General features: G+C 39.5%; 2 protein-coding genes across 4 annotated transcripts in view; both read left to right on the forward strand.

Annotated features, from left to right (window-relative positions):
- Window positions 1-3,002, forward strand: part of LOC105916778 (latent-transforming growth factor beta-binding protein 2) — a 140,793-nt gene extending 137,791 nt beyond the window's left edge. For all 3 annotated transcript variants that reach the window (XM_036150700.1, XM_036150701.1, XM_036150702.1), the window contains one exon: window positions 1,215-3,002. In XM_036150700.1, the coding sequence (XP_036006593.1) occupies window positions 1,215-1,390 (176 nt within the window). In that variant the 3' untranslated portion in view covers window positions 1,391-3,002. The remainder of the gene's footprint in view (window positions 1-1,214) is intronic.
- Window positions 3,003-9,187: 6,185 nt separating this feature from the next.
- pomt2 (protein-O-mannosyltransferase 2) lies at window positions 9,188-25,230 on the forward strand. The gene is made up of 21 exons (XM_036150645.1): window positions 9,188-9,897; window positions 9,976-10,060; window positions 12,680-12,784; window positions 12,878-12,986; window positions 13,084-13,192; window positions 13,300-13,459; window positions 13,555-13,661; window positions 13,757-13,839; window positions 15,694-15,803; window positions 15,887-15,950; window positions 16,137-16,197; window positions 16,272-16,350; window positions 17,312-17,463; window positions 17,545-17,636; window positions 17,756-17,832; window positions 17,906-17,977; window positions 18,074-18,133; window positions 18,216-18,321; window positions 18,397-18,537; window positions 22,209-22,320; window positions 23,909-25,230. Exons 1-21 carry the CDS (start codon window positions 9,614-9,616, stop codon window positions 24,012-24,014), a joined length of 2,274 nt encoding a protein of 757 aa, XP_036006538.1. The 5' UTR covers window positions 9,188-9,613; the 3' UTR covers window positions 24,015-25,230.
- The last annotated feature ends 331 nt before the right edge of the window (window positions 25,231-25,561 follow it).

Below are 25,561 nucleotides of genomic sequence, written 5' to 3' on the forward strand. Positions count from 1 at the left end.
GTCAATACTTTGCAGAGTCACATTATTTCTGCTATAACAGCTCCAGGTCTTTAGAGACATGACTCTGCCACCTCTGCACATCTACAAACTGAAATGTTTGTCCATTCTTTTTTGAAAAAAAAAAAAAAGATCATGGACTAATGATCTAAAGATCAGGACTTCTTACAATAATGGCTTTTTTATTATTACTATTATTCTTATAAGCCAATTTCATGGAGTGTGGGAAAAACAGTTTTCCAGACAGCAGATTCTCCCACCTGAGCTAGGGATCGCTGCAGCTCCTCCAGAGTTACCAGGGGCCTCCTGGGAGCTTTTTAGAATAATGCTCTACTACCTCTTGACAATTAAATAATACTTTGTGTTGGTATTCCACCGAAAAATAGCAATAAAGACGTTGACATTTGTGGTCTTATGGGACATGTGAAAAAGGAGAAGTAGTATGAGACTTTTTAAGTCACTGTAATAAAAAAAAAAAAACTACACTACTAAACTGCATATTCAATTTTAAAAGTAACATATAAATGGAAGTAGTAAATCTAAACTATTTAGAAATGTACTTTTAATTAAAAAAGGTTAACAAACAAAACAACAGGACTTCTATTCTGAAGCTGAAGACGATTCGCTTCCCATCCAGGAAGCTTTTTCAATTCAAAATATAAGTCCAGTTGTTGTTTTTTGATTGATCATGACCTAGAGAATCTTCACCAAATTTACTTTTAGAAACTTAATATAATATAATATCCCCCACTTGATCTAAAATACTTATATATATATATATATATTTCCAAATACATGAACACGTCCACCAAAGCAGTTTTAACTTATAGTTGATATCTGCAGAAAACGTGGGGCTGAGATCCTCAAAAGCAGTAGGAAAAAAAAAAAACTAAAAATCTTCCCCAGTGGTACAGTTAATAACCCACTTTGTTGTTGTACGAGGTCTGTTTGCAAGCTCTTATTTAGGTCAACAAAAGCTCGGTGGTAACCATCTGCTTGAATCTTTTGCTTTTGAGAAAGTCGGTATAGCATAAAATGCTGAAATCACAGGAAAAGGGGAGGAAGGGAGGGAGGAATTAAAGAAAGCAGGCCAAGGAATAGGAAATATAAATTATGTTAGCTCTAACACCCATGAGGCCACTCAGCAGCAGATGTGCTGCTGGCAGCTGTTGAATCACCCTGCTCACTGCATTGTTGCGTCTCCTTCTTTCCTGCAGACATAAACGAATGTGAGGACATCAGTGACAAGGTCCCCTTGTGTCAGAACGGCCAGTGCATCAACACGGAGGGGTCCTACAAGTGCACCTGCCTGCCGGGCTTCGTGGCCTCCGCCAAGCCACACAAATGCATCCCGGCGCTCCCGGAGACCACACTCAGGGGGGCAGAAAACTGAAACAGACTCCTCCTGCTCCCTAAAACCATCCTCCCCTGAGAGCCTGGCTCTGAACCTCCAACAGTAACACTGTTCGTCCAAGCTTCTTTCCCCACGTGTTCCTCACAGACACAAACATACACATGTTTTTCTTACTCCCCACCCCCCCCTTACACGTTCAAGAGGACCAGGAACTGTGCAGTGAATGTATTACATGAGATTTAATGTTCACCACTTATCCGTTTGCCTTAAAGGGATTGTTTTTGAGACTGATTTTTTTTTTTTTTTTAATATATATATATATATTCAGTGACCCCAGGCAAATTGATCTGCTCATATATTTTCCACATTGTTTTTCCTCTGTCAATTATCTTTTTTTTTTCTCCAACTTTGTTATTTATTTCATTGACATGACGGGCCTCTGAAAATTTAGAAAGCATCCAGTTTCAGAGGTTAGAATTGATTCCTCACGTTTCTCGAAGAGACTCCGTGAGGAGTTGAATCGTGTGTTTTTTTTTAAGAGGGGGATTTTTTTTTTTTTTTTTGAAGAAATCTGTCATATATCATCTTATATCTATCTGGGTCGACAAACATTTGAATTTTTCACGCAGCTGGCTCTCTTCAGGATTCGAGATCAAGTTTGAAGGATATCTGGACCCAGCAGCCAAACGTTCACATTAAAAGCTTTGGCATCGCACAAGCTTCAACAGACTGCACATGTATATGAGGTTCTGTGAGATGTTTTGGAAAAAGGGTGCACTAAGTAGACTGTTTTGCACCACTTTTGACAAGAAATCTCTGTTACTAACGCCCCGTTTCTTTATTTTATTACAGTATTGATCTGTATATGCTTTTATTTAAATGAAAGGAAAAAACAGCCTTGGTTCTATTTTCTGCACCACATTTTGAAAGTTAAAAAAAAAAAAGAAATGCCTACAGCTATCGTGATTTAAACAAGAAATTGGATTTATGCACCAGTGTCGCTTAGAAAACTTAAGCCTTCTTCAGACCGTATCCATGTGTTCAATAAGTACCTTCCGTACTTATTGGCACCCCTACTAAAGATGTGTAAAAATAAATTTGAGTTCTATTGTGCCAGCATAATCTCAAATTAATTTCTAAAACAAAAAAGTCTTTAATTGGAGTAAAAAAACTACTTCAAAACAAATTGTTTTTACAAAATTACCAATGCTACACTTATTGGCATCTCTCAACATTTACCATAAAAGAAATGTGAATGGATTGTTTTTTTTTTGTTTTTTTTTTTTTATGCTTTACGGTTTAGAGTTGCTAAGGTTGTGTCAGAGCTTTCCATTTTCAGACTATGGTTTTTTGTGTCCTTGGGCTTAATATGATGTGACACAGAAACGTAATTCTCTACATCCCCAATCCAACATAGCAAAGAAAACACAAAATGCCGCTCATGTTACGCAGGCGTGTGTTCATTTATGTGTGTTAATGACTCATGAAGATGAGTCAAGAAATTGTTTCTGAGTTAAACAAGGTCGTGTCTACAGTCAGGGAAATAAAACAAAAGTTCAACAACAAGTGGATCTTGTACAGACAAAGCTGCACCAGGACTCATTTTTATCTTGCCGTCAAGTGCACTAAGGAGGAGGTTAAGGGAGGTAAATAAATAAATAAAAAACTCCAAAACTCACTGCCAGAGAAGTGCTGGAAAGAGTTGCATCTAGGTATAACTAAATCTTAATACCAGCTATTATACACCATCTACATGGTCAAACTCATTTCTATATGGGGCCACTTTTCGTCATGAAGTCATGAAAAGGGCCAGTTGCACTTGTATAGACGATACATTTCATTTCATAATTTCATTCCAGTTCAGATAGAAGTATAAAAAATGCATAGTAACATAAAAGTAGCAACCTTAGGCCCAGTTTATACAGTTTATCTGCAAAAAAAGTTGATATTGTGGTGAGTTACACTTACAGGAGGCACAGTTTTAGCCACTTTATACACTTTAAAAGGATATATGCCTCTACTTTATGACATGATATGCTTTTTTTTTTTTGGCTCTTGAGGGCCGGATAACTTACCTTGATGGGCCGGATTTGGCCGGCGGGCCTTGAGTTTGACACCTGTGATCTACATGCATACCAGTTGTTTGAAGTTCATTTAGTTTGTTCAGGCCTACCTTCACAAATGCAAACATGTGAAGTTTGTTAAATGCTACGCGAGCTTTAACTGGAACCGTGTGCAGATCATTTAATCTGGTCTGGCTCAAGACCTTCAGAAAAAAACTCTTAAATAGTGGATTTGGACGCCTTTTTGTCCTGCGTGGGCTTTCCAACGGGGGGTTGAACTCAACTTGGTGCTTTCACTCTAAGACACACAGTGACGTTGTCAGAGCCCTGGTGAGCCAACTCTTAGTCTTGACGGGGTAATGTAGAGATTACAGACAATCTATGCAATCAGCTGGTCGGCACATCCACTGGAAGAACTCACCAAAGTGGATCAGTGCCTCAAACACGGCATTTATCACAACTAGCCCACATTAGATGGGTCGCAGTAATTGCGTCTCGAACACAGATCACCAGACTTCAAATCTGCTTTGTGAAATAAGGGTATAATCAAGCTTTTTGGCAACCAACCTTCCAGTTGAGTGTGGTATGAAATAAAGGATGTGCATAAGTAACTCATGTTTACTCTTAAGTAAGGTGATGGATGTCTGATGATGTGGGTCTATTTCTCTTCCGAAGCCGTTTGGAATCTTGTTAAAGTTCATGGCATCATGAACTATTTGAAATACTAGAATTGAAATAATTTGGCGTCATTTTACACTTCACATTTGTTGAAATCAACACAGAAACGGTTCACAAGCCAAAATAATAATAATAAAACTCTCCTTCCATGACAATCTTAGTGCCTAGATTTCAACCCAATAGATAACTTGAGATCAGTTGAAGTAAAGATGAATGAGAGATATGGATGCTAAGTTGGGTTTGGATCCAATCTTTAGAAACATCTGATGAGTGGCATTTTTAGAAATGGTTAATATGGCTCTCCACCCAGGGTGCCGTATTGTCAGTGGCGGCTCAAAACTGTGTTCCCTGATAAAAAAAAATTTCTTCATTATTTGTCAAAGACAGGTGAGCACCCACTTGTGTAAAAAAAGTGGGTTAATAGGGTTATAGGTTTGTAAAAAAAAAAATGGGTTAATAGGGTTATAGGTTTGTAAAAAAAAAAATGGGTTATAGTGGTTATAGGTTTGTAAAAGAAAAATGGGTTATATGGTTATAGGGGCTATAGGGTTGTAAAAAAAAAAATTGGTTATAGGGTTGTGAGTAAGTGGTCAGACACTCCTGCTGGATAATGATTATAGATATATATCCCTGTATATTTAAAAAAATTTAACCACATTTGATGATCTCTAGTGGAAAATATTAAGCACTCAGACTTCTTAACCCTGAACTGGATGATTCTACATCAGAGATTTGTTAGAACATTTTAAACTTTCATCTCTAAAATGTTGGTTAAAATATGACAGAATGTAAATTCAATGTTTTTTTCTCCAAAGGGCCCACCTTACACTTTTTCCCACTGAATAAATGTACTTAAATCAAAGGTTGTATTTTCTAAATTTAGATGTCTGATGTTTTGCTGCTTCAATAAAAGATGAATTTATTTTAAGGCTTTTTACACATCTTCACCAGGTGTTTGTTAGACGAGCGCTGTATGTAAACTCAAAGGCCTTGTTGAAGAAGTTTGGTATGTTTTGTACAGATCAAGCATTATGTATTATTTTTGTTACAAACTCCCTTTATGCTATTCAGCATAAATGATACTATTTTTGGACATTACTCTTGAAATGTAAGAAAAAAATCCACCATTTTTAGGTTTTGTAGTTTCATATGACTGTAAAAAATGTTTTTTAAACCATATCTTTTTATGTATGAAAAGAGTGACACTGTACCCTCTGTGTATACCCTGCCCTGTGGAGCAGACTATGAGTTATTACATACATATATATATATATAATTTTATTTTTTTTGCAACTGGCACCGCTGTTAAAAGAATAACAATTTTGTAATGCTAGCACCAGCTTATGTCAATCACAATTTTGCAGCAGATCTTTTATAACAGGAAAATAATTTCTTCCAGCTTTTGTTCAATCAGTGTGTAATTTATGGATTATATACAACACTGTCATAAATAAATGGCTTATCTGTAATCATTAGTAGGTATTCTCTGCAGCACAGAAACATTTAGGCCTGATAACACCTTGACATGATGAATCAAGTTGATATCTTACGCCACATACCATATTTCTAGATTTTAATATGCAGTTTTACTAATGAAATAAAACTGCTTTTTGCTCTGCTGTTGAAAAGATTTGCCTGATCTGGACTGGATATAATTCATGAACATGGTTCAAGCTGATCTATTTCTAGTCTTTCAAACAATATTAACTTCAGACAAATGTAATGTTGTAAAGCTGTGGTCAATATCATGACTTTTCATTTTGTTTACCTTTTGACTGTAATCTGTCTCAGTCATCAAAATAAATAAAAAAAACAAACCGTGCTGATTTCTTCTGAAAATTGGCAAGGCACGTTTATTTGTAGAGCACATTTCACCAACGAGACAATTCTGTTTTACAAGATGAAACATGAGAAAAGAAACATAAAAAAGTACAATGGCTTGGAATAACAAATGAAAATAAAAAAAGAAATGCTGGACTGCAGACTGATGTTAACATGTTTTAGTTGTTTAAATAGATCAGTCAAAAGCAAATGCTACACAAACAGATTTTTAAACTGGAACTCAGTATTTTTGCAGTAATCTGGAAGTTTGTTCCAGATTTGAGGAGCATAAAAAAATGTATGCTGCTTCCCCATGTTTGGTTCTAATTCTGGGAATACAGAACAGACATGAATAAGAAGACCTGAGTGGTCTGGAAGGATGATATGACAACAACCAATCTGTAATGTATTTTGGTGCTAAGCCATTCAGTGATTTATAGACTAACGGAAGAATTATTAAGTATATTCTCCGAGATAAAGGGCGGCAGTGTAAAGATTCATATCTGAGGTGGTGCTCTACTTTCTTCTCAGAGGACCTGGACAGCTGATTGACTTTTGAGGCAAACCTTAGCCACTGTTGCAGTAACCTATTTGAATAAAGATAAAAGCATGAATTATTTTTTCAAGCTGGGGCATTAGTCCTTCAATCCTAGAAATCTTCTTCAGGTGATAGAATAATGTAATTGTCTTTAGGTTCAGCTCTGAGTTCATCACTACATCCAGATTTCGGGTCTGGATCATTAGTTTCTACCTGTGGTTAATAAAGCTGTGTGCTAAATCTTTGGTCCAAAATTTGTATTCAACTGAAGAAAATGATTGCACATCAACGCATTTATTTGTTCTGTGCATGTACCACATGCTTGAATGGGCATATAGTCCCCTGGTGACATTGTAATGTAGAACTGTGTGTCATCTGCATAGTTTTGGTATTGTAATGCACTAGAAACTGAATACCCAATGATTCTGCCGAACAACATGAGCAGTTTAAAACGTTTATTAAATAAAAGGTGTTGCGGGATTGAAACCACTTCTCAGAAGCCGGAGAGTTGCACTGGTCCTGATAAATGGATCCAAGGTCTCTGTTTGGATGAGCAGTTTCCCTAGATGACAGATCCGCTTGAAACAGGCAGATTGTGGGACAGCGGCAGAACAAGATTTCGTAATCCAGGCTTGGGTCAAACACAATTAGTCAGAGACAGGCTGAGGTTTCCAAAGGGCTTAGTCAAAAGGTGAGTCGGGCTTTTGGTGTCCAGAGTCACAGGCCTGTTGGAGAGTACGACAGGGGCAAGGCAGAATGGCAAAATCCACAATGCAAAGCTGGGTCAATAACTGGCAGGCAAACAAAGAACTCTGGCTGGTCTGCTCACATCATGGCTTTCAAGAATCTGGCAACACTCAGTGAGAGGCAGGAATATACAGGCAGTGTTGCTGCTAAACACTAATGAGTGGAGCAGAGCAGAACTGGCAGAGAGTGACGTCACAGTCATTTCAGCCACAACAAAGTGTTGGGAGGTCAGACAGAGAAGCAGAAGCATTACAGGTAGTCTTGCTTTTGTTACAATCTAAGCTAGATATTGAATAGGAGGGGCCCAAGATGGAACTTTGGGGAACCCCATATGTGATTTTGTCAACTACCATGTAAAGTTACTTATTGATAAAAAGTCCCAGTCCTTCAAGTAAGACTCAAACCAAGCAAGTACTGTACCAGAAATAATGACCCAGTTAGTTCTCCAGTTGCTCCTGTAATATATCATGGTCAACAGTGTTGAATACTGCACTGAGGCCCAGCACTGTGGTTCTTCCACATTGTGCATTCATCCAGAAGTCTCTGAACACCTTCACAAGGGCAGTCTCAATACTGAGGTGAGCACAGATACGAGATTGGAAGATAATGAAGCACCCAACATGTACCGCATTATTCAGACATACATTTATAGAATTATTTATGAATTGGTAATAGTTGTATACCATACAGAATAAATAAATAAATTTCGAATAAATAAATACCATACTCTGCAGTAAACTATACGTTCTGATACTCAGAAAGTATAAACATCTACATCTAATAAAAAAATTGTGCTGTTCTTTCAAAAGCTGAAAAATGTACAGGATTTATTTTATTTGTAAATGACATAAAATTGAATGAAACAGACTTTAAAAGCAAACAATTGCAGAATAGATTGTGAATGCCTTGCTACACTTTTTTTTTTATTTTGTCACATTACAGTTTCAAACTTTCATGTCTTTTAATTTGGGTTTTGTGTTATAGACCCACCCAAAGAGGGAATAATTGTGAAGTGGAAGGGAAAAGCACATTTTCCAAGTATTTTTAAAAGCCAAAAATCTTAGAAGTGTTTTGTCTTCAGTCTTTGCAGAACCACTTTGATCACATACAGCTCCAAGTCTTCAGCTGCATATCTCACAGTTAGTTTTCCACCACACAGAAAATTTAACACATTGACAGAAAAAGCAACATTTTAGTCTCACATGCCAACTGCACCATCTTCAATGTGTTTTGGCATGTCTCCAACATGGCTTGTGGCTCTGGATTTTATTTAGGTGCATCAGAGTAACAAGAGCTTAATACAAATATACAAGGCACTATTAAGATTGTATTATTATTGAATGCCATGTTTCCATCCATTTCACCACTACGCAGTACTTTGTATTGGTCTATCGCATAAAATACAAAATAAAATGCATATGAACAGGTTCAAGGGGTATGGACACTTTGACAAGTCACGATAGATAGATAGATAGATAGATAGATAGATAGATAGATAGATAGATAGATAGATAGATAGATAGATAGATAGATAGATAGATAGATAGATAGATAGATAGATAGATAGATAGATAGATAGATAGATAGATAGATAGATAGATAGATAGATTATAAATTATCCAATTCTGCCCTCTGGTGGTTCAATTCTAAATCTGCGCCATTATAAAGCGCTTTCCCTGCTGTTTTTTTCTTCTTTTTTTTTTCTAAAGCAGTTTCTGGATTCACCTCCTTCTTGTCAAATTTAGATTATTATGATAAACATGTAGGTCGTTAGGGGAGCCGAACTGAACAAACACGCTTAAGATTCAGGGTCACTAGAGAAGATCCGGAGGATTTTTTTTCCGCCCTCTAAAAGATCCTTCCGGCTTTCCGTAGAGGGACGAGTTTGAGAATTCCCTCAAAGGGATTGTGGGAATTTGTGTTTTATCCTGCGACACGGCGTCAACGGCTATGTATGTCTGCTCTGTGTTTGAATACATTTCCCAGAAGGCAACGCGTCCAGTGCACTTTTCCATGCCTCCAGGTGAAAAGCATAACTGTGGCGTTTGGCTGCTTATTTAGACTAATAACGGGAAACCGAGGCTATTAGCACCAACTATCTTGGATTTATTCGCTGCCAGAGGAATTATTTTGCTGACAGGCTAGTTTGGGGAAGTTTTAAATAAACATTTTTAAGCTCGGCGACAACATAACTTGTATAATGTCTGCTAATTTGTTAAAGGAAAGAGGTAACACTAAATGCACCAATAGACTTTACAACAATGAGAGCTGATACTTGCTACTAAATTATTTTTTTAAATACATATATTTGCTACATGCTATCAGCCTAGACATACCAGCTACATGACTCTACAGCCACACGTTTAGGTGGTCATTTAGCAGGGTGTTTTTTTTTTTTGTTTGTTTTTTTCGCTGATGGCAAAAGAAGAATGCATTTCTCAGTGGCACAAAGCGAGGGACACCTCCACAGTCCGAAACCGGAAAGTCTTTCCTTCACCAGAGCAGACCCATCAATCCCTGATCGCTCCGGCGTCAAACAGCAACAAACAAGGAGATGACGCCCCCTCCTCAAATGGATCATCTGCTGACCTTTCAGCCAGAAGAAGGGTGGATCCCTCAAACAAACTGCTGCTCATGGTGGTAACGGGGCTCTCCTTCGCTACACGCCTCTATAATATCACAGAGCCCCCTCATGTGTGGTGAGTTGCGTTTCAAACTCCCTCCATTGTTTACACACCACTTCAGCATCTGTCAATAAAGACTCCTGTGTGTTTCAGCTGGGATGAAACCCACTTTGGGAAGATGGGAAGCTACTACATCAACAGGACCTTCTTTTTTGATGTGCATCCTCCTCTTGGAAAGGTGAGCTGCCCGAGTGTTAGTTTTTTATTAAGACTTCAGAGTAGAGAAACACGATCTGATATCCGGATCGGATATCGGCTCCGATATTGACTAATTACCTGGATTGGGTATCGGCTCCGATATTGACCAATTAGCCTGATTGGGTATCAGCTGCGTTATAGAATAATTTGCCGGATTGGATATCGGCTCCGATATTGACTAATTACCTGGATTGGGTATCGGCTTAGATATTTACCAATTAGCCTGATTGGGTATCTGCTGCGATATTGAATAATTAGCCGGATTAGAATAACGGCTCCGATATTGACTAATTACCTGGATTGGGTATCGGCTCCGATATTGACAAATTAGCCGGATTGGATATCGGCTCCGATATTGACAAATTAGCCAGATTGGGTATCGGCTGCGATATTGACCAATTAGCCGGATTGGGTATCGGCTGCGATATTGACTAATTACTTTGATTGGATATGGGCTCCAGTACTGACTAATTAGCCGGATTGGGTATCGGCTGCGATATTGATTTATTAGCTGGATTGGATATCGGCTCCGATATTGACTAATTAGCCGGATTGGGTATCAGCTCTGATATTGACTAATTAGCCGGATCGGATATCGGATGAATGACGCCTATCAGCATTCCAATCCAGTAATTTCCTGTCATAATATCATGCACAGCCGTACATTTACAGCGATCTAGTTCTGTGTTTACAGTGGCGGTTGCGTCATCGCACAGAGCGTGCACAGTAGCTAGTGATGAACAAACAGAGCAACGTGGTCAAGCACCGGACCGACCCATTATTTTTAAGTCTGCTATTTGGAAACTTCTCAGACTTGATACGCCGACAAGTCCGACTGCAATGTGCCGTATCTGCAACATGAAGGCTGTGAGGGTTGGTGATAAAGTTGGTAAATTCAGCACCACAAACTTAAATAAGCGCCTCCAAAAGCACCATGCTAATAACCTGACAACAGCCAGCTGTATGTATCGCTCCGCCTAGCTCCACTCACATACATCTGGGACACGGCTCATTGAAAATGATTTCCCCAACCAAATTTTTGGTCTGGCCAATCAGGACGCAGGGCGGGTGTTTCATGGATGTGACGTAGTGGAGAAGCCACCGTGAGATTCCAACAACAATGGCGGCTCGCATCGAGGAAGCAAGCGTTAGCATTGATGCTGCTATTTCCTCCGTGTTGTCCAATCTATCTGATATTGTTTCATTAAAAGAACATCAGAGAACGGCTCTGAAGGCTTTTGTTGGTGGAAACCATGTTTTCGCCCTTCTCCCGACCGGATTTGGCAAGTTTTGTTTTCCGGGGCGCGTACGCGGACGCGCCCCGGAGCGGTTAGCGGTTAGCGCTAACCATATTGGGAGGCCTATTAGTCCTCAACGCGGTCAGCCCGGGATCGACTCCGACCCGCGGCGCTTTGCCGCCTGTCTTTCCCCCCCCTTCCTGTCAGCTCACTGTCAATAAAAGGTGTGCCACTACAGTGTTTCCCGCATGGATTTGCTTATGCGAGGCGGACCGACTCGCGGAGCGGGGGGGGGGGGGGGGGGGGGTGGGGGGGTGGATGACTTTTTCTACGCGGAGCGGGGGGGGTGTACGACACGTTTTCCGCGGCCGCCTCGCCAAGATAGCGCTGCGGGAAACCCTGCACTAGAGCCGCAAACACATAAAAAAAAAAAAAAAGGATTTTTTTTCCGGCGTCGGTCTCATCAGCGTCACGGGTTAGCTTCGGTGTGACTGGTTGAAATAGCACGTTGATAAAGATGACAGACAAGTGGCTTATCCAATCATATGCAAGGAGTTTTGATAAGGCCCAGCCTTCAGTAAAGGCAATGCCTATGGCCGTGTCCCAGATGTATGTGAGTGGAGCTAGGCGGAGCGATACATACAGCTGGCTGTTGTCAGGTTACCATGCTAATGCACAAGCAGACCTTTTTTTTTTTTTTTTTTTTATAACAATGTTTATGTCAAGCCTATGCCTTAACTCACATTGCAAGGTATATGGTTCATTCATGCAACAGTAGTATCGGATTGGGTATCATCCGATACGCCCAGTGCAGGTATCGGTATCGGATAGGATCGGATAAAACTGGATCGGTGCATCTCTACTTCAGAGGTCGCACAACTCGCACTTGACCCCTACCCCTTCATTCCTAGCCCTTAATTCTATGTTTCTGAGAGGTAGGGTGTCACAATTGTTTATATGGAGCAGGAGGCGAGGAACAGGTCAGGCGTTCCAGGCATTTAAAAATGGAGATCGTTTTCAGGGGTCACTACAGTTAAACCAAGGTAGCGCATAAAAATCTACTGAAAAGAATCATGATTCATTGTCTTCACTTATTTGATTTCTTTCTCTGCACATAAAATTCTGAAAAGTCTGCTGTGGATTTGCATTCAGCCCCCCCAGACTCGATGCTTTGAAGATGCAGCTTTCGCTGGACTTACAGCTGCGAGTCGTCTTAGGGCATCTCCCTTACCAGTTTGGCACATCTGGATTGTGACCTTCTTGCCTTTTCTTTTTTTTGAAAGTAGCTCAAGCTCAGCAAACGGGACGGAGAGCATCCGTGGTGAGGCTGGTAAATGATGTGCTGCTCTTCTCTGTTGCAGATGCTGATCGCGCTCGCTGGTTACACGACTGGCTACGATGGCACCTTTCCGTTTGTAAAGCCGGGAGACAAATATGAGCATCACAATTACTGGGGGATGAGAGGGGTATGCTGCCTTTCACATACACGTTCTTGTGTCAAGTGTTTTAAAAGACTAATAAATGCGATGTTCTTTTGTTGACATCCTGCCTGTCTACAGTTTTGCGCCGTGTTGGGGTCCTTTCTGCCGGTCTTTGCTTACCTTATAGTGCAGGAACTATCTCGGTCTGCCACTGCTGCCGCCATCACGGCCACCCTGCTCCTATTTGGTTAGTTGTCACGTTTTACACAGCACACTGATTCATAATTTTGGTTCTTATTCTAAATCTTTAGCTGAATAAATGAATGTTTGTCTTTCCGCCACAGACACGGGCTGCATCACCATCTCTCAGTACATCCTGTTAGACCCCATACTCATGTTCTTCATCATGGCGGCAGTGCTCAGTATGGTCAAGTTCAACCAGCAGAGCTACAGGTGAGATCCGTTATGTGGTTCTTTGTCTTCTGGGTCTTTTTATAGTAAATTTAAGCTGTTTTGTTACCATTTAAAGCGTTTACATTCTGTTTTTATTTATTTTTCAGGCCTTTTACTGCCTCCTGGTGGCTGTGGCTCGTACTGTGCGGTGCTGGTCTTGCTGGGGCTCTCGGGGTCAAGTTTGTGGGTCTGTTTGTCATCCTCCTGGTGGGTCTGAACACAGTCGGAGACCTCTGGAGAATTCTAGGCGACCTGAGTCTATCGCTGGTAAACTGCAGCATTTCTTTCCCATAATACAAACTATTTGTATTGATGAAATCCTCTGGATCCTTTACTGCCTCACAATGTTGTTTGACTTGCAGATGGATATTGCGAAGCACTTCCTGGCCCGTGTTGTTGGCCTCATCTTGCTTCCGCTTTTCCTCTACGTGACAATATTTGCAGTTCACTTTGTTCTGTTGAATAAAAGGTAAGTGTGAGGGTTAAGCACGGTGTGATCACCGAATATTGACATTCTCCCATTTGGTTGATTCACAACTTTTTTTTTTTTTTTTCTATCGCTAGCGGGCCAGGCGATGGTTTCTTTAGTTCGACCTTCCAGTCGCGTCTCATTGGGAACAATCTGTACAATGCGTCCATGCCAGAGTGTGAGTCTTGAACATAACAGGGAATGAAATTAAATATTGTTTTGCTGTGTTGACAAAATGCACAAAAAACCCTTGGTATTCCTCTAATTTATTTGCAAGATCAACTTGGAACTTGTGTGAAAAGATGGAGATGAGGACGAAATTCTCTGTACCCTTCTGTTAAAAAAAGAAAACGCCACAATAGTGACTCAGATAGGGTTCTAACAGACAAAGCATTTTAATGCTTAATAATTCCAAAGTTTTCTTTACATGGGTCTATATTTAAATCAGGGGGTGTCCAAACTGTACCTCGAGGCCCATTTGCAGCCGCTGGTCAGATTTTGTGTGGCCCTCGACCACAAATCAAGAACAGACGATGCAGATGGAGCCTTTTTCTTTTTAAAGAGTAATAAGAGTAAAGAAACATTTTATTGACATATTGAAGTATTTATCTCTTGATAATAATAATAATAATAATAATAATAATAATAATAATAATAATAATAATAATAAAAATAATGCTTCTTTTTTAAAAATGTAATTTCAAATAAGACCACACATGTCCAGTAACTGGGTGCAACCAAACCCCCATTAATAAACTTGACTGAATACAGCAAACATTTTTTTAAAGATAGAAAAAACAAAATCCACTCCTATTGCTGAGAAAAGACAAGACAGTAAAAATCAGCCAACCCCCACAAAAAAACAGACCATCTGTATGCATCTCTTTAATAAGCCAAACATACAAAGCTTTTCTTCACATAGAGCCGTTAATTAAAAATTAAATAAACACTGTTATTAATAAATTATTAACAAATATTCCATCCAATGAGTAAATGCCCCATTGAAATAAGGCAATATATGTATGTAAAAAATAATATTTTGCTTATTTTGTTATTTATTTACATTAATGGTTTTCTTTTTCATTTATTTAGCTTTTGTTTTATTTATTTTTAGTTATTTAATTAAATAATTTAGTCATTACTTTTTTTTTATTTATAGACGTATTTGTTTTATTAATTTCAATATTTATTTATGTCAACATTTATTCCAGTCCCAGTTTTGCTTTCTTTATGGTTTGCTTTCAACAGCGGTATCCTCTTTGGGCGTCTTCTATGAAGTCCGTTCTGGCTCAGAACAACAATGGATGGTGGGGCCTGAGACTGTTTAGTGCTCGGAGTTCACCATTACCTCTTAGGACGTTGATCTAGGTTTCTTTGGTTGTCAACTGCATGATAAGTTGCTTCCATTTGTCGTCAAGGTTCATCTGGCAGCCTCATCCAGAACAGGGGGCTACGGTCCTATGGATCTTAAACTTCTCAGTAACACATTGAATTATCGTCATAAGACCCTCGAGCTGCATGGAGCCTTTACCTTTAACATAGTTAATAATTACAGGACATAGACTAGTTTTACCTGTCTTCATGGTCAAATTATGTTCGCTCTTTGCTATGCATACTGTCTTCTTGTCGAGACAGGGCGCATTTGTTTGTCTCTTAAAGTTATTCAAAGTACAATTCAAACGGAATGATTTTATTAAATTTTTTTCTTTCTTTAATTGTAGGGTACCAAACTTTTTTTCCCCAAACTCCTGTTGAAGATGTGCAGAGAGCATGAAAGTCTCTGTTTTTATTGCAGAGGCATAATCTTACAGACAGCATTTTAGATGTATCAAATCTTTATTTTGAGGAGAACCAGTGGAATAAATGTTAAAATCAGCAGTGCCACAGTTTTCTGTGCCCCAAATCATTTCTATAAAGTAAATGTAAGTAAACCGTTTCTGTTGTTTATACAGGTATACAGAAATGTATTTATTCTTTCTCATATCTCAGGTGTTTGTCGCCGTTTTCTGAGTATGTCATTTTTCTGACACAGACCTGGCTTATGGCTCCTCCATTACTGTGAAAAATCTCCGTATTGCTGGAGGCTATCTGCACTCCCACTGGCACCTATACCCAGAGGGAGTTGGGGCGAAGCAGCAGCAGGTTGGGGCTATAAGAGTAACGTTTTAGCGTTTGCTTATATATCGGATAAATGTACTTTGAATTAAGATCTGTTTGGTCAACAGGTGACGGCTTACCTCCACAAGGACCACAACAACGTGTGGTTGGTTCGCAAACCTGATAATGAAAGTAAGAGATCCGTGTTTATGGAGTCTGACATGATGCTCTTTATTAGTTGTGGCCTTTGATGCTTCGTTAGATCCTTCTTTTATTAAGATTTTCTTTCTGCATTTTCATGGAAACAGGTGACAGAAGCAGCTTGTCTGTGATTTCTTTATAGTTATTCTGATGTTTCTGTCTATTGTTTATTTTTAGCTCAGTCTGGGACCCCTGATTTGGTCCGGCACGGTGACGTAATTAGGCTGGAGCACAAAGAGTAAGTATGAAACCTCACGTTGCCGACCGAAGTCCAAACTACGTGGGTGGTTCTGAATGTTCTGTTTCTTTCAGAACAACCCGTAACCTCCACAGTCACCTCCATCAAGCCCCTCTGACCAAGAAGCACTTCCAAGTTACAGGCTATGGGATTGTGAGTGCACCTTTAACGCGGGGTTTGTGCATGCCGTGCAAAACTATTCAGTCACATTTTGTCTCGTCAAAAAAAGTTTATTTTATTTTGTGTGGATTTTTTGTATTATACGGTGACTCGCCGTTGTGCATGCTCAGGAAACAAAATTATACATAGTTTTTTAAAGATTTTACAGATCACACTCCAAAAAGAGGGGATAATATTCATCCCCCTTTCCTTTGATATCTATGTAACAAACTACCTCCAGGAGTCACCTAACTAGTTTAGAGTAAAAGTTCTCCTTCCAGCTGTTCTTTGAAAGTTGCAGAGGGTTGGGAGAGAATGTTGGTGAACAAAAAGAGTCCCGAAGAGCAAAGAACGCAGCAGAGAGGTCAGGGATAATGTTGAGAAGTTTAAAGCACAATTTGTTGTGAAATAAGCTTTGAACATCTCAAAGAGTGAAGATCAATACATCAAGTAAAAATGGAAACAGTGTTGCACAGCTGCAGACCTGCACAACTGCCAGGCTGGGAGGTAATTATGTAGGTAATGGTGACCCTGGAGGAGCTGCAGAGATCCACAGCTCAGGTGGGAGAATCTGTCGAAAGGGGAAAATCTGACTTACTGTTGAAAGAGAGCCATAAGAAATCCTGTTTGCAGTTTGCCACAGGGCTGTGGCTTTATTTTATGAGGTCTGCAATGCTAGAAGACATCAAGAATCGGGCGTTGAATACTAATCCACACCAAACTTGTTTTATTTATATTTATAAAAAATTTTGAAAACTCTTTCATTCCAGTTCTCAGCGAAGCACTACTTTGCATTAGTCTCTCCCAGGAAATTCACATCGAATACTTTGAAATTTGTTGCTGTGACATTATGAATAACACCATTTTTGAAACTCTGCTGTGTACGGCTGACGTGGAGCACATATTAGATTAGTACATTTCATGTCTCCTAAAGTAAGTACGTCCTTCTCCTCAGAATGGAACGGGGGACACCAACGACCTGTGGCAGGTGGAGGTCTGCGGCGGTCGGAAGGGCGACCTGGTGAAAGTGCTGCGCAGCAAAGTTCGCTTTCTGCACAAAGCCACGGGCTGCGTGCTGTACTCCTCCGGCAAGACTCTTCCGAAGTGGTAAATCCTCCCGTCTGTTCGACTCCGATGAGTCCTGCGCGTAAAGGATCAACACGCACATTGAGTTTTGTTTCTCTTAAGGGGCTGGGAGCAGGTGGAGGTGACCTGCAGTCCTTACATGAAGGAGACTCCTAGCTCTCAGTGGAACATAGAGGATCACGTCAATCCCAGATGTACGACGCACATTTTTCAATCACCTGTGCTTTTCAGATTTTTATTTTTTCTCTCTCTCTCTCTCGATACCATTCACTTTTCAATCATCTCATCATTTCCTTTTGGTTTGTTTTGGCAGTACCCAACATTAGTATTTCTCTACTAAAGCCGAATTTTCTTGAAATCTTGCTGGAGTCTCATATAGTCATGATAAGGGTGAGTAACAGTGAGAAGACGGTCAATACGAATAAAATGTGCCTCTTTAAATAAGAAATATATGTCACTTTAGGGTAACAGTGGCTTGAAACCCAAAGACAATGAAATGAACTCCAAACCTTGGCACTGGCCCATCAACTACCAGGTGCATGAACTTATTTGTTCTTTATTTTCATGAAATTCAGGTTGTGTTCCTCTTTAATGTCAAATGTCTTTTTTCCTCTCTCGTTTTTTGGTGAAGGGTTTGAGATTTTCAGGCGTCAATGAGACGGAGTATCGCGTTTACCTGCTGGGAAACCCTGTAAGTCCTTTAAACTTGCTTTATTTTCTTGCCTTTTTTCGCCCCCCTGGCTAACGCAGATGATTCGGTCCGTCCTTTTCAGGTGGTCTGGTGGATAAATCTGGCCAGTTTAGGGTTGTATCTCCTCATGGTGGCCGCGTCGTCCCTGGTCATTCACAGAGGAATCGCGCTGCAGCAGAAAAGACTAGGTGAGCTGCAGCTGGGAGCCCTGCTGGGATCTGAGGATGGGTTGAGCTTTAAATCAACATGTTTGCGTGTTTCAGAGGATTCAGGCGTGCTCAGGGGAGGAGGGGGACTTCTGCTGCTCGGCTGGCTGCTGCACTACTTGCCCTTCTACGTCATGGGCCGCGTCCTCTACTATCACCACTACTTTCCTGCGATGCTCTTCAGTAGCATGCTAACGGGTAATAGATTCTCATGTGTTTTACACTTTTACAATTATTGCACGACTTTTCTTTTTTTTTTTTTTATACAGTGCTTGTTAGAAGTTTATATGCATCCACCAGAATGTAAATAAATGATGCTAGTTTGGTCGTTTAATTAATTATTATAAAATTTATATTTCAGGGCAGCACAATGATACATGTTCTGCAGTGTTTTAAAACAAGATTTGGATGCACAAGTTAAAATTTTATATTGGTTTTCTATAATCCACAGAGCCTAAAAGAAACGTACCAGTCCAAATATATACATACACCCCCACTGCTTTTTGGATAGATATTCCTCATTAAGTTGCAGACAAACACACACACTTGTTGCCATCAACAAGCTTCTGGTATAATCCTGGTTGACGTTTGATCCCTCTTCTAATCGGAAATGGTTAGGGTCATTTAAACTGGCTGGTTTCATGACGAAAGACCTGCCGTTTAATCCTTGGAAACACTTTTATAACTTTACTATTGTGTTGAAGTAATGTAAGTTCCACGCTGTTAGCCTGCTTTATCCAAACCAGAACCAGGCCTGATGTGTGCTTGGAGACCGTTTTCTTGTTGGGACGTGTAGTAAAATCTGTGCGTTAAATCAATGTGATATTGACGAATTTGAAGGTAGTCCGCATTTTCAAAATGAAACCCACTTTTTTTGCACTGCAGCAGCACCACTGACAGCAAAACAGACCCTCACCATGATGTCTCCACCACCATGCTTGGCCATTCATAAACCCCTTTAGGCTTCAAGGCCTCAGCTTGACTCCTTCATACTTGTCATGGGGACCTAAACTGCTAAATCTTTTATCTCTGTTCACAATTTCACATTTGTCTTTCTCCAGAAGACCTTTAGGTTGTCCAAAGACGTTTGAACTTTTTCCTGGTTGGCACCCTGTTAGTCCATGTCAGTGCCTTGCTTATTCCTGACTTGTTTTCTGAGCCTTTTCCTTTCATCTGAGGGTGCTAGTTTGGGTTGGATGGTTAAAAGGTAGACTCAGTAGGGTGTTAGGATGAATGCGTCAGTCTTATAATAAGCTTCCAGAATGGTTATAACCTTAATCCATTTTAATTGCCTGGACTGGGTTCAAAAGCAGAGTAGTAGCCATGAAACCAGCCGTTTGAAATGAATTCTGCTGTTTCTAGTGGTCAAATAATCATTCAGAATAATACTGCCCACTTGGGGGGATTTAACCAAATATTTGTGGCAGTGTAAGATGGCGTCATACCGTTGTTGAATGTTGCAATGACAGCATCGATTGGTGTTAAGCCACATAACCCATTCTTCTCTTTTTTTCCCTCTTGTCACAACGTCTCTAACATGGCGTTAGCTCTAGCGTCTTAGCCACTAAAATCTAAGGGTGGCACCCGAAATCTAAAAAAGCCAACTACATATTACATCCATGCACTCCTTTATCATCAAATTATTGAGATAAGTAATATTGCAAAGACAACTGGGATTTCATACATTGTGCAGCTCAATATATATATTTGAGTCTGTACATAAAACATATAGATTAGAGGAAATAAACAATAAAGTCAAACATGTGATTCAGTTCTTGCCTTGAAGCAAACCACTGATGCTGTTTTTTGAGCCCAACATGTAAATTCAATGTTTCAAAAACAAAATCACAGATAGCCCCAAATTAAGGACCTTCATGCCTGTGATGGATGTATGTAAACTTTTTACCAGCACTGTAATTGTTACTCATTTTATTAATACCTTTAAAAAAATACAATATAATACAAAGAGAAACTTATTATTTCCGTTACGATTTACAGCTTTTTAGTCATTTTTATTTAGTTCATCAAATGTTTTATTGCAAGGAAATTATTTTTACTACTATAATTAAAAAGCAATTATTTGGGATGATCGGAGCATTACAAATGCATACTTAATGTCTCAAAAGCATTTAGATAGTTGTTTAAGAAGAAATACACTATATTGCCAAAAGTATTTGCTCACCCATCCAAATTATTGAAATCAGGTGTTCCAATCACTTCCATGGCCACAGGTGTGTAAAATCAAGCATCTATGCGTTCAGACTGTTTTTACAAAGATTTGTGAAAGAAGGGGTCGCTCTCAGGAGCTCAGTGAACTCCAGCATGGAACTGTGATAGGATGCCACCTGTGCAATAAATCCAGTCGTTAAATTTCCTCGCTCCTAAATATTCCAGTCAACTGTCAGCTGTATCATAAGAAAATGGAAGTGTTTAGGAAACGACAGCAACTCATCCACGAAGTGTTAGGCGATGTAAACTGACCAAGCAGGGTCAGCAGATCCTGAAGCACATAGCGCGAAGAGGTCGCCAGCGTTCTACAGAATCAATCACTACACACCTCCAAACTTCATGTGGCCTTCAGATTAGATCAAGAACAACGCAGAGAGCTTCATGGAATGGGTTTCCATGGCTGAGCAGCTGCATCCAACCCATACATCACCAAGTGCAATGCAAAGCGCCGGGTGCAGTGGTGTAAATGCGCCGCGCTGGACTCCAGAGCATTGGAGACGAGTTCTCTGGAGTGACGAATCACGCATCTCCATCTGGAAATCTGATGATCTGGGTTTGGCAGTTGCCTGGAGAACGGTACTTGTCTCACTACATTGTGCCAAGTGTAAAGTTTGGTGGAGGGGGATTATGGTGTGGGGTTGTTTTTCAAGAACAGGGCTTGCCCCCCTTAGTTCCAGTGAAATTAACTCTGAATGCTTTAGAACAGGGGTGTCAAACTCATTTCTATATGGGGCCACTTTGGCATCATGAAGTCATTAAAAGGGCCGCTTGCATGTGTAGAAACGATACTTTTCATTTCATAATTTCATTCCAGTTCACACAGTAGTATAAAAAATGCACAGTAACATAAAAGTAGCACCCTTAGGCCCAGTTTATACAGTTTATCTGCAAAAAAAGTTGATATTGGGGTGAGTTACACTTACAGGAGGCACAGTTTTAGCCACTTTATACACTATAAAAGGATATATGCCTTTTTTTTTGGCTCTCGAGGGCCGGATAATTTACCTTGAAGGGCCGGATTTGGCCCGCGGGCCTTGAGTTTGACACCTGTGCTTTAGAAGATTAAGACATTTTGGACAACTCCACACTCCCAACTTTGTGGGAACAGTTTGGAGCTGCCCCCTTCCTCATTCCAACATTTTTTGTGCACCAGAGCAAAAAGCAAGGTCCATAAAGACATGGGTGGTAGAGTCTGGTGTGGATGAGCTTGACTGGCCTGCAGAGTCCTGTCCTCAACCCGATAGAACATCTTTGAGATGAATTAGAGCGGAGGCTGAGAGCCAGGCCTTCTCGTCCAACATCAGTGTCTGACCTCACAAATGTACTGCTGGAGGAATAGTCAAAAATTCCCATAAACACACTCCTAAACTTTGTGGACAGCCTTCCCAGAAGAGATGAAGCTGTTCTTACTGCAAAGGGTGGACTGACGTCATATTGAACCCCTATGGATTAGGACTGGGATGTTACTGAAGCTCATATGTGATTTAAGGCAGGTGAGCAAATACTTTTGGCAATATGGTAGATTTGTAAAGATGCTACACCATTATAAATGAAATTAACTGACAGACGGTGTTGTTAGAGGGAGCATAGACCGCCACGATGGCTGTTTGGTGTTTCAAGTGTTTCTTTTTGTCTCACAGGAGTTACATTAGACATTCTGCTGAGAAATGCCGATCTGTTACTATGCCAACCTTATTCTGATTGGCTGCAGAGAGGAGGGCAGATGGTACTCTTATTTACTGTTCTCTACAGGTGAGCTAAGTGAAGGTTCAGTTTGTTTGTGTTTCACTCGTTTTGCTTAATTTGTCTGTTATGTCCACTTTTAAGAGGATGTTCGTGTTACATCTTTGTTTTACATTACCTTGCAAACCTATTTATACCCACTGAACTTTTCCACATTTTCTCCATCATGTAGACAGGTCAGAGTAAGGCGGTGGCTACATCATGGTGTGGGGAGGCTTTTCTTCAACAGGGACTGGAAAATTTTTCTTAGTTGAAAGGAAGAGGGTTGAAGCTAAATGCTGGCCATTTCTGAATGGAAAACTGATGTATCATTGCTCCCCGAGTGGTTATTAGGAAATAGTATATGTCTCAGTGGAACATGGATAGGCTAAAAGAAGCAGGAAAAAGTGTGCATGCTTGTCCATCACAACTCCTGATGCTCAATTCCGAATTTTTTTTCTTTTTTACATAAATCTATTTTTATTCATTTCTGTTTTTGTGGCCATTCATACTATTTAAATGTGGCCGCCATCACACTTATTAGGTCGGAATGGTTCGCGACGCCAAAGAGACCCACATTCACAGAAGAAGAAAGAACAACTTTTCAGATTTTTATTTAGCGTCACAGTTATGTCGATCTATCAAATAAAAACCTTGTCATGATTGTACTGACAAAATGTTAAAAAGTTCAAGGTGTATAAATATAGTTTTCAACGCACTACCTTGATCCTTCTGATGCTCCTCATATGCTTCAGCTTTTTTATGATTAACAATATTGATATAAACTGACCTTTTAATCAGTTATGAGTCATAATCAAGACTCATAACCTGTCTGTCCAAATGAAGGCCAAACTTACCTGTCTGACCCAAAGAGCAATGAAGTTGATGGGAGTCAAGCAACACCCCTCAGTTCAGACCATCTTCAATGATACAATAACCAGACAGGCCCAGAAAACCATGTCAGACCCCACTCATATTCTTTATTCAGAATATCAGTTCCTTCCATCAGGTCGACGTCTTAGAGTCCCTGCCTGTAGATTAAACCGATTAAAAGAACTCATTTGTTCCGCTTTCCATTAAAGCAACAAATAGCACTAAGCAGTAAATTGTGGAATAGGCAACAGTATTCAACATTTAAACTGACACATGCTTTTTTTTTTTTTTTTTTGTATTCATTATCTCTTAAAACAGATTTTTTTTTAAAGAACGGTTTTTATACATCTTTATTCATTATCATTATTATTATTATTTTTTCTCTTTAAATTTTTATCGTGAATATAATGTAACATGCTCCTTTATGTATCTTTTTATTGTCTTATAATGGAATTTTTATAGTAGTGTTTTATGTGTGAATGCAGTGTGACGCATAGTTTGGACTATGTAGCAGCCAGAGTCTGTAACCCAAATCAAATTTCCTTTGGGACAATAAAATCAATCTATCTATCTATAATCACTGAAGCTTTTATCTCTACTTTGTTCTGTGATCAGACTATTACTACGTTTTAAAATATAGCAGTTTTGCATGGGCTCTTTCTATAATTGATCTTTGCTGTGCTATTTACCATGATTATTGATTCTCTTACCTTTTTATAAACCTCTGTAATTCTTCTTTTCTCAGTTTCTACCTGTTTCATCCGCTGTCATACGGCATGACGGGTCCTCTTGCACACGACCCGAGCAGCGCCATGGCTGGCCTTAAGTGGATGGACTCCTGGGAGTTTTAATCATTTCTATGAGATCTTGACACTAATGTGGTACAGTGCAGGTCGGAAGTTTATATACACTCATCATGGGCAAGAACGCCACAATAATTAAGGACCATTAATGATGACAGATTTAAGCTTTCCATTTTTTCTTGGCTAGACTGACGATGCAGCAAAAACTGGATGTACAATTTTGGATTTAATTCAGAAAATGTGTAATCCACACAGGGTCAAAACTATGCATACATGCTCAGATTTATATACACAGCCCCCACTAACATTCAGTAAAGCTCCTTTCCAAGTTGCTGGGAAGCCAAATGCTTTTTGTAGCAATAAACAAAGCATTTGGCAAAAATCAGGCTGGATGTTCTCGTCATAAATTATAAAATTAGTTTAAATTGTTTTGTTTCCAGGCGTGAACCTGGCTGGTATAGCAGATAACAAAATAGGGAAAAGCTTTTCTATTTGATGGATCGTGACTTAGAAGCCAGATCTGTTACAGGAAACCCACCAGTTTGTCTGAAATGTGTCAGCTCCGATTAGAAAAGTGGTCAAATATCCTGCCAGAATGATGCCAGAAGCTTGTTGATGGCAACAAAAAAGGATGTGGTTTCCCTGCAATTTCTAAGTGAGCTTTAACCAGATATTTGTTTTAGCCTGTATGTGTTGATTTAGCTCTGTCTGTTTAAGAAGACTCAGGTTTATATTCAGGCATGTACATCCAATTCTTATCTGTTAGACAAAAAAAAAAAGTTTGTTGTAAATGAGCAATTCAAATGTGTTGATAAAATGTCCAAATTAATATGACAGTCTTATCTATTGTGAGTATATGTAAACTTCTGATCGGCACTTTTATAATTGCTGCTCTCTAACGTGTTAACACAGAAATATTTTCTTAATGTATTGACGACAAACCTACCTGTCCAAGTATTTGTGTCGCAGCATTTCTGGTATTGCGGGCCGCTAGTGTGAATGAAGACTGTATGCCATTCATCCCCATGATGCCCAAACTCACACTACAGCTTCCATCCTAGATAAGCAAAGGTACCTCCAAGTAACTGATGACTGAAAAGCTGAGAACTTGTTTCTGAATTATCCTGTTTTGGTTTAAAACCCTGGACGTAATTAAGCGGAAGGGGTATTTTTTTTGTCAGTTTACCTGATATTAGTGCTGTCTAGAACTACTGACTCTGTGTTTTATATTTTAGTGTGACAAATAAACAGTGGTATTCTTGTATTGTCAGATTTTTTTTAATGCTCTTAAAATACATCAAGGAAAGCAAATATATACATAAAATGCACCATAAATTACTGAACAAAACTAAAGTGGGATTAGATTAAAGTAGTTAAATATGCATTTTATGAATAGCTCTGCAGACTTGGAAATGACTTAAAATAAAGCAAAACGGCTGCACTTTGCATCCAAACTTAAAAAAAAAAGCTTAAATGTACATTTTATATTTAAAATCCTTTACAAAAAGAGGAAATTATACTTTTAAGGTGCACAGTAAATTAGTACAGTGCCTTAAAGTATTTTTCACATCCTTTCACATTGCAGCCACATTGTG

The sequence above is a fragment of the Fundulus heteroclitus genome, chromosome 19, assembly GCF_011125445.2.
Source record: "Fundulus heteroclitus isolate FHET01 chromosome 19, MU-UCD_Fhet_4.1, whole genome shotgun sequence".
Taxonomy (NCBI): Eukaryota; Metazoa; Chordata; class Actinopteri; order Cyprinodontiformes; family Fundulidae; genus Fundulus; species Fundulus heteroclitus.